General features: G+C 27.3%; 1 protein-coding gene across 1 annotated transcript; it reads right to left on the bottom strand.

Moving 5' to 3' along the window:
- Nucleotides 1-3,358: 3,358 nt before the first annotated feature.
- On the bottom strand, nt 3,359-19,845 carry LOC107440204 (neutral sphingomyelinase). The gene is made up of 8 exons (XM_043040447.2): nt 19,552-19,845; nt 17,536-17,632; nt 15,340-15,416; nt 14,184-14,367; nt 12,879-13,100; nt 11,966-12,086; nt 8,743-8,862; nt 3,359-5,961 (listed from the first exon to the last, which is right to left on the bottom strand). Exons 1-8 carry the CDS (start codon nt 19,593-19,595, stop codon nt 5,573-5,575), a joined length of 1,254 nt encoding a protein of 417 aa, XP_042896381.1. The 5' UTR covers nt 19,596-19,845; the 3' UTR covers nt 3,359-5,572.
- Nucleotides 19,846-20,269: the final 424 nt, after the last annotated feature.

Genomic DNA, 20,269 nt, shown 5'->3' with positions numbered 1-20,269 from the left:
TCAATTGCTGAATAGAATACAAAAGTGTTTTTTAAAAAAATATGATTCTTTTTTGTCATAATATGGCAGGAAAATGAATCATGCAAATGGTTTATGAGCAGGAAAAAGCAATAACTGCCACATTTATGTAATGAAATGCTTCATATTATTTTTTTGGCGAGTAGTTTTGGTGAAGCAGTTGTGTGTTAAAAGAAATTGGCTTCAAGTATCCCTTGTTCAAAATTATTTTAAATGTTGACTTACTCTCAGATTTTATTTTTCCAATAAACTTTAAATCTTTGGAGGTTTATTGAACTTTCACTAAAATTATACTGAGTTTAAATTAAAATTTCTTCACAATTTCAGGAAGAACGAAGCACTTGGGTATTGAATGAAAATACACAAATTAAATCAAACATATTCAAAATCATTAATTTTAATTGATAAGATTAAGCTCTTTTGACTGCAAACAACATGAAACTTAGCAGAATTGCATCTGGTGAGGACGCCCACTGCTTTTGGCACATGTAAAGATTTTAATTTTATTGGTGATTTTGTTTTTTATTTATTTTAAATAAAGATATCTATACTTCTAGAGATTTAATTCAAGGTGCCACGGTCTGAAATAATCATGACAGCAGAAGAAATTCATAGTTTTCAAACAGAATTAGCTAAAATAATTTGAGTTTGGCAGGAAAAAAAGAGGTACATCCAGTTATTTTAGTATAAAGTGCACAAAATGAAAAATATAACACCTTGCCTATTGATTTAATCAACGGAATGTAATGTATTAAGAAGCAATTTCAATGGTGAATGAGCCTAAACTTGAATAAGCAGTGCAGACTATATTTTAAGTTTGTAAAGGAACACAAAAATGCATTTTCTCAGAATAAACATACTTTTTCTTAGACGGATTTGTAATCTTGATTCTCAAAACATGAGAGGAAGCCTCTATCTTAATAAGATTTTTTCAATGGTTTGGTTGGGAGAAGGTGTCGTGAATTTTAGAGCCCATTAATATTAGGGCTATTCCATGGTAACTTACGTTACATTCACAGAAACTTTATTGCACTGAGAACTTAGAAGCAAACAAATAATACTAATACACAATCTAAAATAAAGTGATTTCTTAAAATTACAATCAAAACCAAAAGGAAACTAATTAGAATAATTAATATTTTTCAATTTAAGCAGTGTAAAAACCTAAAACTAGTGTGGTAACTTACGTTACTGAAAAAGGAATGGCATAAATTTGCAATATGCTTGAAGGCAAAATTCTGTTCTTATACAAATGTTAATTGATTAAGATTATATGTATCATTTTACTGACATGTTTAAATATTTATTATGCCTAGATTTAAGATTTTATTTCAAAAGTTAAATTAAATATAATTTTTTAAGTGGGTAACTTACGTTACAGTAACTTACGTTACGAAATTCCCTTTGTATCAAACTTTTATCAAATAATGTACAAATGCAAATTAAGTTATTTAAACAGTATAGTGCAAGGGAGAAAAAGTGTACATGAAGTAAATTCAGATACTTTTGATTCACACATAACTGCAAACTTATTAAGTCCTCTGTTATTAACTAGTACAGGGGGCTCAATTCTTTTCACCATGCTTTCTTTCTGGTAGAATATTTCATCTCTTTTTCCTGGTCATTTCCAATAGATTCCCACAGCAGCCATTACATTGACTTTAAATTCTTGCTCTTCAACAGACATTACCACACCAGGATATAACTTTTCCTCGTATCTAACCATATACCAATCTCCAGCTTTTATTTTGGATTCATCATTTTGTTTTTCAACATCTTTCACTTAAAAAACCCTTCTGGTATACCTTCTTGAACTTTTAAATGGTGGATCTGCTTAATGTTTTTAATCTGTGGAGCTTTTGAGAATAGACTAGACAGATTAACTTTTTCTAACACTTCTTAATATCTTCTGGTGTGATCAAACTATCTGGTTCATATTTTCAGATTGCAGCTAACTTTCATATGCTTCGGGTAAAGTATTAAAATCCGAGGGATAAAAAAGATAAAGAGAAGATACTTTTTTGTATCTGATTATATAACTTTAAATATTGTCTGCACTCAAATAGCATATTTAAGGATAGGTTCTCAAGCCAGTTGGATTGCATCGTAGTTTGTTAAAGTCTGCCTATTAAAGCAGAAGTTATTAAGACATTCATTTTTTTATTTTGGGTGCAGTAAAGTCAGGTTAAAAATGCTCTGGCAGTTGAAACAACCAGAAGGAATGAAGTGTCCTCTAATACACCTGCTTTATGTCATCTTATCCAGCATATGGGATAAGTTGGCATTCTTTTTAACAATTTTATTTAATATTTTTATTAAAAAAAACATTTTTTATAAAGTAAATATTTTTACAAATTAAAATGTATTCTACCATCAGTTTGTTGTCGAGTGGTTCAACTAGCCATTCTACTAATCATATTTAATGTAAGTGCTATAGAAAAAATAAATAAAATTATTCAAGTTAGCCCCCTTTCCCCAGTTTTATTTATTCTTACAAAAAAAGTGGTTAAACAGATCTTAAAAAGATTCTAACAAATTAAAATTTTGCAAAAAAATTTATTTTGTCCAGGGAATTCTCCAATATTTTTCAAGTCTTTCCTTAATAACAGTTTTGAATTTGACAAATAAAAAAAGTTGTGATGACGTTGATAAATGAAAAACATTGATGTATTCTGGAAAAATTTTTCAAAAAAAAAAAAGTTTTTCTTTTTTAATTTTGAGATTTTTTTTATTTATTCAAGAAATGTTCAAATAAAATCTTCATGTGATTTAAAAATAAATAAATAAATGAATTCTACGAACTATTTGATAAGATTTGATGCTCGTTGTATAATTTATTTGTACAAATCAGATTTAGCTTAATAGGAAAAATACTAAACATAGAAACTAATATAAAGACAGTTTTTTTGAAAATACTAAGACTTGTCGAAAAATCAGGTTATACCTGGTCAGATTATTAAAGTTAAACATTAACTTAAGAGGTACTTAAGTACTATCTCATCGACCATTTCCGCCTAACGATGGTTGATGGTAAAAAAAATGACTCTGGAACAAGCCAGAGTCCTTTTTGTATCTTTCAAATTTATTTTTATAAATTAAGTATAAAAATTGATAAAATATAAATATAACTTATAGCAAAAAATGAGCAATATTTAAATATGAACTATTTCTAAATTTATTGCCAGATTTGGCGAAAATGATTGACAGTATAATAAGTAGGTACCATTTAAAAAGGTCATTCATAAGAATACTTATAGCATTTTTGTTCTTTTACAAATAATTGATTAAACTATTTCAGATGTTACCAAAAAATACACTCAAATTAAAGAATAAAATATAGTAGTTTTCAACAAATTTTTATTAAACTAATTAAAATCTTTCAAAATATTTACTTCTGGAATAATTTTTTTTTTATACTAAGCAACAAAAATCACGAAATTGTCCTAAATATACAGTTTGACATCAAAAGACCTATTGTATAACAGAGATAGAAAATAAGTGACAGGTAACATTTACAGAAAAACACAGTTGAATAATAAATTTCGTAAAAAGAGTACAAATATCAATACAAAAATAGAACTTTCGAAAACAGTAAAAATTTGACTAGGTTTATATTTATAGACTGGTATTTTTCATCTATACCTTGAAATGCTAGTGTCTTTTCATTTTCTTAAAAATGAAATAATTTTAACCATCCCCAAACAGTAATTCCCAAATAGCATTCAAAGGAATGATGAAAAATTAGCATGAAATCAAGATTTAATTAAGAGACTAAACTAACTAATTGCAAAACTGATTTAAGCATAAAAATAGGTATTAGGACAGTAATGGCAGTAAATTAATTTTAATTAAAAATTAAATAAATAAAAAGAAATAATTAAACAAAAGATATTGACAGTACAACTAAAATAGATTCTGTGACTCCTGAATTGTCAGAAAATTTTATCAGATTAACACCGGGAAAAAAAAATCAAACGTTCATAAATAAACTAATTTATAATATTTATTCAGTTTAACAATGAAAGATTAAGAAAGTATTTCATCCATGAAAAGAGTTTACAATATAACTTACATATAGAACATTCAATATTTTGATTTTAAACATTTTAACACTGAAAGCATAATGATTTCATTATGGATTTTAAAATTTATATATATATAACGTTCAGGGATAAAAAATTACTTTTCTTACACACTGATTGATGTGAGCATGCATAATACAAAGCAATATCTTTGATCAATGGCTTTGTGAGCAATATTTGAGCTTATTACTTAACACTAAAAAAAGATTTAACAAAAAACTTTAGATCTTTGCTTTACATGTAAATACATTGCTTCAATTTAAATATTATTTTTTTTGTACTAAATTATCAAAAGATATAAATTAACTCTAAGAATATTTTCTACAGTTCATTCAATAAAATAAATTAGATATAAATAAACAGAAAAATTAGAAGCCTGAATTAGATAAAATATTTTCATTATTAAAAAACACTATATTAAAATTTAATTTAGTTTCATTGTATTAGATTGCTCGATAAGAATATTTAATGCACATTGTTAGCACAAAAGATGAAGGTACATTGCTAGAAGTCAGTGTTTCAGGTGCCTCTTTTAGCAAATATTTCAAATTTTTTTTTATTCAGTAATTTTATTTATTTTTATTCAGTAATTTTATTTATTTTTATTCAGTAATTTTATTTAAAACTTTCAAAACAGAACATACAATAAAATAAAGAACAAAAATATTTAATTTAGTTTCATTGTATTAGATTGCTTAATAAGAATATTTAATGCACATTGTTAGCACAAAAGATGAAGGTACATTGCTAGATCTCAGTGCTTCAGATACCTCTGTTAGCAAATATTTCAAATTTTTTTTTTATTCAGTAATTTTATTTATTTTTATTCAGTAATTTTATTTAAAGCTTTCAAAACAGAACATACAATAAAATAAAGAACAAAAATATATAATTTAGTTTCATTGTATTAGATTGCTTGATAAAAATATTTAATGCACATTGTTAGCACGAAAGATGCAGGTGCATTGCTAGACGTCAGTGTTTCAGATACCTCTTTTAGCAAATATTTCAAATTTTTTTCTTTTAATTCAGTAATTTGGTTAAAGCTTTCAAAACAGAACATATAATAAAATAAAGAACATAAATCACTCTTTTTCTGCACATAGTAAAAAAAAAAGCATTTTTTTTTAAAAAATTCATCTTTTATTTAGATTTTTTTTCGGAACAGATTGTTTATCAGCATCCATTTTATGCAAACCTGCTTTTGAAAACTAAGTCTCTGAATGACAGCAGCTTATAACGTTTTCAGGGTTTACAAATAGGACGGAAAAAAATAATAATTTATATATTAATACAATGATATTTTTGATATGATTGGTTAAATTTCAGATAATCAAAATAACTACTACAACTAAAGTTATGCATAAGTATGCATATACAACATATATATACATAGTGAGTAATAATCATCCTGATTATGAAATAAATACAATTAAAAAAGGAGGTAATTTCATAACAAATGACACAAACACTTACAGAATAACTTCTTGGGGTGGAGCTGAAGGAAGAAATGTTGTAGAGAGTTTCATGTTGTATTCATTCATTAAAGCATTTGTCAAAACTTCCATCGCTTTGCATGCCGACATAAGAGCACTCTGCTCTATCTTGTTCACTATCAGTGCCATCCAGAGGCAGAAAGCAAGTGCAAATGTTGCCACAAATTGGAAGAAAATGATAAATATTTCAAAAAATCCAATGTTATCGATCAGTGCAGTGACAGCAAGCAGTGCCATCAACAAGAAGCTGATCATGAAGAATAGTAGTCGACTGTTTTGCAGTTGCTTCATGTTTTTCCGCAAAATAATGTGGCTGCTATCGATGGCCTCTAATCGAGCTTTGGGATTTTCCGGCATTCTTGGTGCTAAAAGAAACAAAAATAAATAAAACGGTGACACAATTTATAAACTGAACAAGAATAATAGAAACAGCATTAGAAAATTTAAAAACTTTAATAAATAATAAAAATTTAGGGGGGGGGGTAATAATTACACACCAAATTCTCTTATTTTAGTGTGATTTCATTTCAACTTTTACTTTTAAATTTGTATTCTTTACTAATCTATCTTTTATCACACATTTACAGTTGTGTTTCAGCAAACAACATAAATATAATGTAGCTTCAGCCAACACTAAAATTTAATGTTCGTAACTAATTCTTTCAAACTAATTATAACTAGCTATAATTAGTCAACTAACATAATACAGTTCAACTAACTAATTATAAACTTTTTCAAACTAATTATAATACAGTTGAACCTCAATCCATTGTTTCTGCATCTTTGACTTTCTCAAATGCATCGTCATGTTTTAACCATCACAAATACTCATATAATGTTAATAGTATTTGTTTTATTTGTTTAGAAATCAGCAGATTCCTGCATTTATCATTCAGAAATTCTATAGAATTTGTTTTTTATTAAAAAATTGAAGTTATTTTGTTTTAAGATGAAAAATAATATCTGCTGATGCTAGTAATGAAGGAAAAAACTGAGGATTTGTTACAATTTGGTTAAAACTGTAACAAATCCCTAAATAAGGTTTGATGGTTATGTATTAGTAGATGAAGACGGCAAAACGGAACTACAACCAATGCGGGGTACTACAAACAAAAACAATTTATGAAAGGTCTTGAAGTGTTTAAAACAATGAGAAACTTTCTGCATTTTTTATGCAAACCTACAGAAAATGAACAGCAACCTGATACAAATGTCAAAAATTTATTGTTTGAGCTAAGAAGAAAAGAAAGAATTCGAACTATCATAAAAACGCCCATAAAAATCAAATATTACACACAAAAGTGAAACAGAGATAACAAAAATTCCTTTTAATTCTTGAAATAAAATATTAAAGCTGAACATCTCAGTTTTCCAATTACTGTATTTTCATTAAAAAGTGAAGAAAAAAGAATAAGATCTAACACAAGCATTCTTAAAATTTGCTGTGCCATAATAAAAACATTGATAAAAACCAAGAGTTTTTAGTTGATAAAATGAAAAAAACCATTTTTTTAAAAGAAAAAGCTAAATAGTAACAAAAACAAAAAACACACTTAATTTTTAAATGCAAATCAAATGCTGAAAATATCAATTAAACTTTTTTACTTTGCTGCATTTTCAGAAAAAAAATTGCTATATTATAAAGTTTTTAATAAATGCCTTGTCATAATCAGAACATTGATAAAAAGAAAGTATAAAAAGAACAAAAGAAAAAAATTGTTCTTAGTTCCTAAAAATTAAACTTTAACATTGAAAATCACAGTTTTCCATGCTACAGATTAACTATATTACAGCACTGGAAAAAAGTGACAGAAAGTTTTCCAGAAGATAGATTTGCAAGCACATGAATTTTAAAACTTAATAAATATGCATAAAAATTATTCCCAATAATAAACTATACTATATCTAATATAGTTAAAAATACGATGTCAGATCATTCCTTACTATATATATACAAATTTTTAAAAAAAAAAAACTTCGTAGAAAAATATTTTGCAAAATATACTCTGCCGAATATTTGGTCAAACATTCTGCCATATTGAATTTTTGACAAAAGAGTTGAATACTCCTTATATCCTTAATTTTAATACAATGTCATTGTAATGTGAAAAATTCATGAAGTGGGGGAAAAATGTAAATTTTTAAACTGCTCACTGTTTGTAATTTCGGTTTAAACTATTTGCTGATTAAGTGATTTTTTCAGGGGTAAAAAAGCTACTACTGTACAAAAAAAAATTCAATAAAAAGAAATAATATCTGAAGTATATTACCAAATAAGTATTGAATCTTACTCTGAATATAATGGTTTTGTTTTTATTTAAGGCTTTTGTTTAAAACCATATAACTTTTCTTCAATTAAAATATTTAATTTGAATTTATATTACTTAAGATGCATTTAATTTTATTTCATCCTGTAAGCATTGCTGTTTTTTGTTATGAGAATTTATTTTAAAATGAATTTTTGTATTGCGCGATGAATAAAAAAAACATTTTCTTCCCATGTTTATTTATTTATTTTAATTATTTATTAAATTTATTTTTGATAAATGGATGGATGGAAAAATAAAAACAACGGGTTTATAATATTGGTAATGTTGAATTGGTTGCAAAACATCATTCCAATTTGCAAGGATCAAATAACATAGAAGCAATTAAAAGAATGAGATTCAAGTAATTTAACAATGCTTAGAACCAGAAACACAAAAAAATATTTGTAAACCTTTTTTTTTTTAAAAAATATTCTACTCAATAATTTTTTCAAATCATTTAGTTTATTATCCTTACAAATAATCTAAAATAATATTTTGAAGCACAAATCTTAAAATATTCAAAATTAATAAAAATAGACTATTTGGTGGTCTAACACTTACTAGTTGGTACTTGGTAAGTGGAATACCAAATAATTTGTAGAATGAAAATTGAGTATTAATTATAAAGCAAAAATCACTTTCCTGTAAATATCACAAACACATATAATTTTCACGCATAAATTAAAATAACAATTTCTTCTATTTCAATACAATTTAGCTTTTTTACAAGTGTTTTGAATTCCCAAACAAAATGAAATAAAAGTTAAGAAATTTAACAACTTGCCTTCAATCATAAAACAAAGATACACATACCAGATTTAATGTGTTAAAACTTACCCTCTAGAGATTTGAAAACATGTAATGTAGCAATAACAGCTTCATGATCAGAATAAGGAATGGAAGAATCAGGAATCTTGCCCAAAGTTGTATTACAAGAAAGACATTCAACATGGGTACCTTAAATAGTGGATGTTGTATCATAAAAGTAGCTTCAAACAATCACATACAACTAGAAAACCTAACTCCCAAAAGAAAATCATAAATGGATACACATTATTAAACTTTCAGTTTGTTAGAAGCCTAACACGAATATACACACTAGAATTACTTTTTTCCTTCTAAATAATGTTATGCCTTGGCCCACATCAAAATCATAAATTTTTTAGGAAGAATAAAAATTTGTGTTGAATAAAAAATCAAAGAGAATGTTATGACAATAAAAGGATAACATATAGATCCTAAGAAACTAGCACCCAGATTTGATATCTCTGGATAGCAGCAAGAACAGCTTATACCTGCCTAAGCAGCAGATTAAAGAGATATTGTACAGCCTTTTCAGAGACTTCAGTCACTACAGCTTCAACACTATTCCACAGTTTATTGTGAGCAGCGATTAGTGAGTAGTTGCATGCCAGTCACTAGGCAACCATTGACTATGTGTTTTAAATTGTTCAAATATCAGGAGAACATGGATGGCAGGGTAATAGCTAAATTTGTTTTGTATCAAGGTTGGTTAGAAAAAAACATAAGTCTAGCATTGTCTCATTGAAAAATAGCGTAAGAGAGGTCTCCATGGGTGCAAGTTGGAAAAAAAGGCCAAGACTGAAAATTTTTTGACTGAAATACCTAACATACACAATACCCCTCGACATATGCAAACTATCTAAGAAAGCTTTACCATAATACATCAAGTTTAAATACTGTACAAAAAATGTTGATAAAATAACAACAGGACATAAGAAAGTAGACCAATAACGTAAACCTAAAAAATATTTTTAAGGACAGAAGAAAAAAAAATTCCGATTTCGTCTTCGAGTCAGTCTTGTTTCCGTCCGCAGACATTTTCGAAAGACGGAAATCCGTCCTGGGGACGGAAGACTTGCACCCATGGAGGTCTCAAAGACAAGGCCGAACCCTTAACACACCTAATGCGTTGCTCTTGTGGCGTAACTACCACTACGAATATTAAACATCAATTCGCTGGTATATAAGACATGCTAACTTGATTCAATCATGAGGCACCTTTTGATAGATGAAGGTTGGTATGATCGATAACTCCGCCCCCACATTGGTGACCCGGACGTGATTTGTACCCACAGTAACGCCTACTTCGATAGATGATCTACATTGAACAGTTGATTTGCTACTTGTGATAGCAGCACCATCCATCTCCTCACTCTGTTGCTGCTCAGTCTCGTCTCGAACATACACACAACAACGGCCAGCATACACTTGACAGCTAAAAAGGCAACACAGGAGCGACAATGTCTGTGAAGCTAATACACCTCTCACATTCAGCACTCAAAACCCCGGTGATCTTAATTCCAGCTCTCCCGGTCTTTCACAAGTACAGTAACTAAGTGGAAACTGTTCATTGAATTCTATCTCTGATAAAGTTCTGGTGGGGGAGTATTGTGGCGAAACTACCACTACAAATATTAAACATCAATTCACTAGTATATAACACATGCTAACTCGATTCAATCATGAGGTACCTTTCGATAGATGAAGGTTGGCATGGTCGTAAAACTCCGCCCCCACACTGTTCAAAGTGCCAGAATGCAAGCAAGAGGTGATGAGCCAGCATGATGATGACAAGTGTAAGTTCTCTATGATGCCTCACACTAATGTGCTTATTACAGTGCTGTACACAGAACCGGCATGTGTTTATAAAGATGATGTACTACCATTTGATAGTTCTGGTAGATAGTTGATCACCTATTCACGATTTAGCCTCAAAAGAAGCAGATGCCATGGCTGCCTTTCCGATATCATACGATAGAAAACTGTACCAAACTGTTAGAACATAAACTTGCCGTTTTTCAAGTCTCGACTCCTTGCTCATAAATTAGCAGTGCGAACCTTTGTGGTTTAAGGCACTTGTCTGTTCAGCTATTAGCAATGGAGAACTGCTGAAATCCAGTATGATGCTCCATATTTCATTCCCGAACCTCTCGATTCCGTATTTAGTGGACAGATAAGGGATCTTGATTGAAGAGAGCAGCATAATAACCACAATCCCTGTAGGCTATAATCCTTTATAAAACATTAAATTTGCACTGAAACACATTTCCTCTTTTACGAGGTTGGCAAATTTCTGCCGAGGTGGTTAAAACCACTGGTAGAAACCGGTTAAAACTGGCATGGCAGAAATTCAGAAAATGACATAAATGTAAGTAGTGAGCTTGACATACAATGGATAATTCATAGAAATGATCAGTTTATTGATTATGAATCAGTGAATCTAACCAATTATATTGCCTCTTACATACAGCAAAGATTAAAACTGTTACTGTTATAATAATTGGATTGTTGCCATGCAAATTATGTCTTGAAAAGAAAAAAACTTTTTGAAAATACCTCTATTTAGTTATGTTAAGAGTTACATGATAATAACTACTGAATTTCAGAGTTTAATATAATAAACTAAAATCCAGTATTTATATTTATTATTACATTACTTTTTTCTTTATTTTATATAAATATTTGATATACTGCATTTTTTATATTTAATATAAACAAAATAATATATATTTACAAACAATGAATTAAAAAGTTTGTTACAGTTACATGGAGTTAAATTTTTAAGTTTACTTAAACAAAATGTCATTAAGCAATTACTAGAACTAATATAGACGTTTTTTTAGTTTTTGCTGGTTATAACCAGTTTCTGCCACTGGCATGGCAAAAACCAGTTTCTGCCGGCAAAAAGCCAACCCTGCTCTTTTTATACGTTACATGAACTCTTTAGCTGAACAAAGAAAATATTTCGCTGGCATGAGAAAAATTGGTGTCAAACCTTTGCTTTAATATTTATTTTAGGTGTATCTACTACAGTTTGTTTTAAAATAAATGTTCTAAAAATAATTTGCATATCAAAGTTGATCTATCATGAACATTTCATGTGTGGAGAGTGCTGCCTTTTTGATAATGCAATTTTAAAAGTCAATAGTGTAATGACACATAACAAGGGAAGTAGAAGGTATTTGTAGTAGATGTAAAATATAATTTATAAACAGGATAATTTTTGCCAAATAAGGTTTGATAAGGGATCGCTTACCAGCCCCACATTTGTAGAGGATGTAATCAATTCTCTTCCCAGTTGGACATTCATTGAGCTCTTTGCGACTTGTGTAAAGATTATCTGGATGGCCACATGTAGTCTTGATAGATTCATCCCCCTATCAAAAATCAAGGCAACTTTTTCATAACAATAACTGAAAAATTAAAATAATTAAAAAGACATAAAAAAACCTAAAATTTCTTAATAGACTTTTTTTAAGAGGAAACTAAATCAGCATAACCTCATTTTTATACTCAGGTCATAGTCAATTTGTTAAATACTAAAATTTGGAGATTCCTCACTTTGTCAACAAATAATAAGAAAGTTTTTTAATTGAGATTTTGTGTTAGCGGAAAGTTTTTCATTCTATCTAACTCTGCATATATAATTGACATTTTAATACAATAAACTTACAAAATTATAAGAGAAATCTAAATCACTTTATTATTAGTCATAAATATTTTTTTTACTATTTTAATACCCAAAATGTACTATTTCAACACACTTTGAAAGAAAAAAAAAACCCATTAATAACACAGAAAACATTCAATCTATTAATCCATATAATTGAAGACCTTAGAGGATAAAGATCATGCAACATTTTAATGAAATTCTTAACACCAGCATTAGTAAATAGAGCAACAATATGAAGCATGTTGCATGACATGAGCAACACATTTTTCCATAAATAACCTTCAGATTTCACAAACTGGTAAAAAATTAAGCTTATCATAACACGATTTTAAATGCAAAACTTTGTATTTTTTTTTAAAAATGTGACTGAGCTGCAGGTCTTATTAGGGTTGCCTGCCTCATTTTCACTGTTCCAATAAGTTCTACAATTTAAAATAACGTTAAAGAGGTTGTAGTGGAATGTAATAGTTTTACAAAAAGTAAATTCTTTCATTACTGAAACAAAAGGATCCTTTTGAGCGAGGTAAGCATCAAGGCAGCCAGCATTGTGAACAATGACTCGGTATGGCAAATCCGTTGGTTCAGTATTGAAGTCTCCTGCGACTATACTCAGGTCTGCAGTCTCAGAGGTGAGCTGAACAAATTGGCTAAATTCAAATGCTTGTGCCACCCTATGAGGCAGGTACTGATCATGGAATGTGTTGTACTCAGCATGTAACTGTAGAAAAAAAAAAGACACATATATGATAAGACACATATATGATTCAATTACTGAATTTAATTATTTTTTAGCAATAATATGATAGCAGCAAAATCTGTGTGACAAATTCAATTTCTTAAAAGATATTTTGAAATACTTAAATATTCAACTTTTCTACTTCACTACACATTATAGTCATCTAGATATCATATTTTCAGCATTTAATTTTAATTTTTATAAAAAAGATAAACTTTCGCTCCCCAACACCTCACACATACAAGAATGGGTCATCCTGTTGCCACAACAAATCTTCCTTGTATGAAGCATTATTAAACATAATTCAGAAATATAATTAAGTATAATTCCTACTTACGATGAAACAGGTGTTTCACAAGTAAGTGTTTTTCATAAATTACATAACAAATCTATTAGGAGACAAATCTGGTGTTTATACTGGCCATGTGATTACTTCACCAATTTAGTGCCTGAGAAAGGTGGCCTGGAAATATGTTCTGACCTATCTGCAGAAAAGAGAAAAGCTTGGACGTGGGGAAATCGAATTTTCAATGAATAGGCGCAGAAACACAATTCCTAGAAGCACTTGCAATATTATATGATAATTAGGACAATGAGTTTTGTAAGCAGGGTGTAAGGACTGGGTAAACTGTGTCAGTTCAGTTCTCAAAACTAATTTTTTTGTTACTAGTCAAGCATATAAGTAGTTCTAATTGTACTCAATCATGAGCTCTTTATTAAAAAAATCCTAACTTTTCTTATTTTGTATTTGTGACATGGATCTCAGCTTCTATGTTAAGCATAATTTACCCTATTGTTTGAGACAGAAAAAAAAATTTCTGTGGAAAAATGTGATAACACAAATACAATTGCTAAATATATATAAAAAATAATAAAATTGTCTACCTTGGTTAATCATGATTGAAATATTTATTATTGGATAAGCAGCTGTTGCACTTATACTAAGCATCAAGAAAAATGATGCAGACAATGAAAAAAAAATAATAACTAAATAAATAAGTTGCAACTTATGCTGAACACAAAAAAATAAACATTTCAGTTCAATAAAAGTGAAAAGCCCATTACATGAGTCACATATAAGTTAATTTTTAATCCATGATGGATGACTTTGCAGAGTCCAACCACTTTTCCTCCATACCAGTCACCATGAAGAATTTTGTGAGCATAACCATTTAGGGAATATTGAGACTGTGCTGCATCCACAATGCAGCTCTTGGAGAGGATACAGACTCCACTGCCAAGCACTCCACTAAAACAAAACATGAACATCAGTTCTGCAGCTTTTACACAATTCAAGGTTCAGAGATGTTAAATTTTTTTTCACTTTTCACACATTACAAGTTTATTTAAATCAATTTGAATTATATAAAATAGTATTTCATAACTTATACTAATTTCGGATCATATTTTTGAAACAACTTTAATAATAATAATAATTTTTATTTAATATAAGTTACCATTCTTTATTTAAGAATATTTTAAAAAATATAACACAATGAAAAATTTTAAACATATCCTTAAGAGATGTCACAAGGGGTAAGATAAACCTAATTAACTAGTATCCTCACAGCATTTTGCTAATGATATCTTTATTTGAGGGCAAATGTATCATTTCCACAGAAAACAATATGAAATATTTTTTAACTTAAGAAAATTTTGTAGACTAAATTTTTTGAAATTAATTTTTCATTATTAATTTCAGAAATTTTAACATTTGGCTTTTTAAATAATAGACCTATACAACTGACATATCAGAAATGTGCTATCTGATGATCAGAAATAGGGTGTTGTAATAAACGCCAAGATATACAATGCGTCAGAAAACTAAATCAAGACATTATCAGTAAAACATTACATTTCTATGTTCCTTATTTTAAATCCATAAAAAATATCTACATTAATATTTTCTGCAATAAATGTCAAAATGAGCTTTCAAAAATTGCATTTTTGTTGTAAAAAAATTAGCTGTACAAATACTATGTCAATTATAAAAATTTGTCATTTATAGAATTGTTTACTTAGAAATTCGTTTATTTTTTGGGAAGCCTATTATTTCAAAGACAAAGCTCATACGCTTATATCAATGTCCTCAAAAAAATCAAAATTAAAATAGCATAAACCAAAGAAAACAACATATGGTTGTAGTGTAGATGCTGCAAATCTTAATTATAATTCAACATTGTAAGAAAATGTTTTTTAGATAATATTGAAAGAGTTTTACCTATGAAAATAGTAAGAGAAGGGTAATACATCTGCAGATTTTTTACAAATCATCTGGTAATCATCTTGACTCCATATCTAAAATTGTGTATGATATGTTACAAATAAAGAATGAATGAAATAAACATGCTTAAAATAAGAATATTAAATGTAGGCTATGTTTAATGGCTCTATATAAGATAAAATTTCTAACAACAATTGAAAAAGTAACAGTATTGAAAATTGATAAAAATATTAATGACAAACACAAAAAGATAACTTAAATGGTTAAAAAAATGCTCAGTAAAAATACGGTCAGATTAAATACTTTGAACACCTAGGATTGTATTTTTCAGAGGCCCTCTTATCACAAATTTACAAGATTTATGTACACTAGCTAGAAAAGTTAAATATCTTTCACCTTATAGTATAAATAAATAATGCTTTGATAATTAACAAAACATTAAAAGTCGTAGAGATATTATTTTACTATACATATTTATCGATCACTGATATTCATTATAATATGCAAGGTGATTCAAAAGTGTCTTTTCAACTTTGACACGATACAATGTCAGAGGCAGTTGTTTCTTGAACATAATTTACAAAAGATAAAGTAAGATTTCTTTTTTTAAAAAGTATTTTACAATTTATATTTATAAAGTATTATAATTCGAAATTTTTTTGAGGAAAATGAATTTTAAGAATTATGAATGATCATTTAAATTATTACATTACTTTTTAGTTCAATAAACTGGATTATTTCCCTATTTAAAAGACAACAAAATTCAGGATTAGTAGAGATGTTATTTTACTATACACATTTTTTATCGATCACTGGTATCTATTATAATATGCAAGGTGATTCAAAAGTGTCTTTTCAACTTTGACACACTACGATGTCAGAGGCAGTTGCTTCTTGAACATAATTTACAAAAGATAAAGTAAGATTTCTTTTTTTAAAAAGTATTTTATATTTCATCAAGTATTATAATTTGAAATATTTTTTTGGAGGAAAAGAAATTTTAAGAATTATGAATGATTATTTAAATTATTAGTCAATAAAATTATAACATTACTTTTTAGTTCAATAAACTGGATTATTTCGCGATTTAAAAGACAACAAAATTCAGGATTAGTAGAGATGTTATTTTACTATACATATTTATCGATCACTGGTATCCATTATAACATGCAAGGTGATTCAAAAGTGTCTTTTCAACTTTGACACAATACAATGTCAGAGGCAGTTGTTTCTTGAACATAATTTAAAAGACAACAAAATTCAGGATCTTTTTAAGACCACACAATTTCATTTATAATTCAATCCGGTTCTTTCCTATACTTTTCTGTCTTTTTAAGAAGCTTCATACATTTCATGTTCAGTGATAGTTTGTTCATTAACAGTCATAACATGATAATTACAGAGCTGATAGTTATCAATATTTTTTAATATAGCAATTTCTATCGTTTTATCTTTTTAAAAAAATATTATCACTTCAAATTAGACAAAGTAAAAAAAAAGTTTTTGATTTTTTAAACATTTAAGATGAAACTTACGAAGATAATGTTTAAATCTGCCCCTGAATAAGAAAGTATTTGCGGAAATTTGAAAGAGATAATTAATAGATGAAAAGAAAACTGAAGATCATAGAACAGACATGAATTCGTGTTCATAGAAATTTCAAAGATCTTTACTAGTTATTAGAAAATAAACTTTTAAGAACTATTTGAATAAATAGGAGCCAATTAGCCATATTTGTAAAATGTCATTTTTATATTTATAGTTTATTTCCATATTAATTATATTAATATAAAATTTCAATAAAGTTAACCAAACATTCTTTTTAACTGGTTAAAGTGGTATGGCAGCATATATAGTAAATATCAATATCTTTTCATGGCCTTTAAAATTATAATATATTTTAGTAAAGAAAATAAGAAGTAATTTTAAGAAATACTTAATTGAAAATATGCACCAGTTATTAGTATAACTCAAGTCTAAACTTCTTAAGTTAGCACATCAGGTAATAAATTACAACAAATACTATTTAGCCTAAATTATTAAGTATAAGACAAGCCATTAAATTATTCAAGTTAATAAATTATTATGTAAGCCGAATTGTACTAAGTTTAAATGTCAAATTGAGTATAAATGATAAAAAAACATTAAAATAATTAAAAAAAAATTTAACTAGAGAGAAAAAATATGATTTACCTCTTGTAAGAATACAAAATCATAATTAGAAGATGCAATATGAGTTGCTATAGCCTCCATTCTTTGTTTTCTGTGTCTACTAATGCCCACAATTCCCCTAAAAAACAAAAAATAATAATTTTGGAAACATTTTGTTGGCAACAAAATTATAGCAAATTATATAAAATAATTGCATTTCAATGTTCTGTTCATCTAATTTTCAGTTTTAAGCGTTTTGCTAAGATTAAATTTTGTAAAAATATATAAAAGAAAGCAAATTTATTTTAATTTAAAAATTTTATTTCTAAAATTATATTCTTCCATTTCATACTTTTTGTTCGCAATATTAAAGTCTCTATTACATCAAAAGAAAATTATGAAATACTTTGTACCTAAGGTATATTAAGACTATACTTATTTTATTTGTCAATGGTTTTATTTCAGTTGATTGAATAAAAAAAAACTCAGTAAGAATTTTAATTTTTAAATATTTTAAAGTTCTAATTCTGTGTAAACATACATAAATTTTTTAAAATATTCTTCACCCAAAGATGCACATTTAGTATCATTAACATATTGAAACACAAGGCAAAATAAGTAGAACACTTTAATAAAAATAATAAAATAATTTAAAATATTAATTTAAATTATTTTATTGCAATTTACTTTAAAATATTTAATTGCAATTTTGAACATTGAAACAAAGTTAGTCATTCCAAAAAGTATAGGGATTTATTAGAAACGATTGAAAACTCTGTACACATTTGGTTTCTTATTTAAAAAATGAAATTGCAGATATTTGGTTTTTGCAATCAAGTATATTAATATATGAGATGTCTCTTTTAGATAAAATATACTATGTGAAAATTTTGATTGATTCCAAGAAAAATTATATTATTGAAATTAAGCAAATTATTTTGACTATTCAAAGAACATTAGAATTCAAAATCAAAGATATTCACATGATTAGAAAACATTAATTTCTTTTCCACTTATAATTAAATTACAGTCTTTTCCAAATTTTTTTAATTTTTATATCACTGAATTCAAATAGTATAAAATGGTTCAACAGTTGCAGAAAAAATTAAATCTTTAGTCAAGTAATTGAAATACTAGCTAGAATAATTATAAAAATACTGTTATAGCTTATGACAGTTTCAATACTAAATGTATGTTTGTTTCATTATTTTTTTTTCCTGTTTAAATAATTTTTTTAGCAGTAGTAAAGATAGATACAATTCTTATTCCATTTTCATTAAAGCATAATTTTGAAGGAAAACGAAATCGATAACGTGAACTGATTAAAAAATTCCACAATAAACTTTTTAAGACTAATGTTTCAAAAATCCAACAAGCTACAAAGAATAATAGACTTTATTTACAGGTTTCACAAAACATTACTGAAATAGAACGATTTGAATATTGTTTAGTGAGTACAATCAATTAATGAAAATAATTTAATAGTAGTACTATACAATTTTAACAATACAAATCTATATTACCATTATTTACATGATAGATACAAACTCATTTACTATTAGCATAATTTTAAGAAAGAGATATTTAAAATGGAAATCTATTTCAATAGAATTTATATTTCATTATTTTGAATGCAAAATTTTGGATTAAATAAAGGATAACCAAAAAGTGATGCAAGAAATTCTAAATTTTTTAAAGAAACTTTTCAAGGGGTCATTCTATTTTTTAAGAATGTATAATTTTGGATTAAATACAGAAATAACCTGAACTGATAGAAATAATTTAAAAATACGATGAGTAATTTTTTAACATAAATCCATGAGTCACAATTTTCACAAGACACTATTAATAGACAATATTTATAACAATTACAGGTTATACAAAATATTTAAAAAATTTTTATTTTATTTTTTGACTGATTCATTTAAGGAGTTCACTATAAATACGACCATTTATTAAAAGATCGCTGAAAGAGGTAAAAAATAAAATAAAAATTGTATAACATATACTAGTAAGGAGCAACATAAAACTTATGAAGTTAATAAAATTTTAACATACCAACAATTTAGTGTCAATATATTTAATTTTACATCCATCTTCATTCCGAGATTAGGATTACTTTCGCTTTTTACAAACAAAATTAACAATTCTAGATTTACTTGTATTTATACAGGCAATTGTCCACACTGTCATCGGAAATGCATATGCATCGTTCATTCTGGTTTTTGTTTACATCAGCATAGTCCCATAAAATCGAACATCATCATCATCGAGAACGTAAAATCACCGATACCGATTAAAAACAGCTACACCACACATCGTTCGCTGAATGAAGTGCCGTCTATCGGCAACGAAATGAAATAAGGTCAGAATATGTCGGTCAAAGAACTAAAGAGAGCAAGGATCTCAAGACACTTTTACTTCCATAGCAAACGTTTATAAGGAAAAGTGTTGTAATTTTACTTTTTTTTTCTTCATCCGGATTTGGGGAAGGAATGTTATGTTTAGAAATTTTAGTTCGAAAAAAATTGTAAGAAATTAAATAAATGTAGACAACCAGTGGTGGGGGGAAAGGGGGCATCTAATCGACGATTATATGCACTGAAATTTTAAATCTGAGATAAAATTTTTAGTTATATATAATAAAATTTTGTAATAATACTAGCTATTAATTTAAATTAATAGATATTAATTTTATCAAGAAAGTATTTCTTATGAAAAAACATATAATAAAATATTTTATGAAGAATGAAATATATTTTAAAAAAATTTAATA

The sequence above is a fragment of the Parasteatoda tepidariorum genome, chromosome 4, assembly GCF_043381705.1.
Source record: "Parasteatoda tepidariorum isolate YZ-2023 chromosome 4, CAS_Ptep_4.0, whole genome shotgun sequence".
In the NCBI taxonomy this organism is placed as follows: domain Eukaryota; kingdom Metazoa; phylum Arthropoda; class Arachnida; order Araneae; family Theridiidae; genus Parasteatoda; species Parasteatoda tepidariorum.
This window is presented reverse-complemented; position numbering and strand designations above follow the sequence as displayed.

Excerpts from the sequence above, each read along its gene's own strand:
- LOC107440204 (XM_043040447.2), bottom strand. The coding sequence starts at position 19,595 with ATGAAGATGGATGTAAAATTAAATATATTGACACTAAATTGTTG. Across the intron at positions 13,101-14,183 it reads TTAACTTATATGTGACTCAT|TTACATGCTGAGTACAACAC; the intron begins GTAATGGGCTTT and ends TTTTTTCTACAG. Across the intron at positions 5,962-8,742 it reads TGTTTTCAAATCTCTAGAGG|CACCAAGAATGCCGGAAAAT; the intron begins GTAAGTTTTAAC and ends TGTTTCTTTTAG.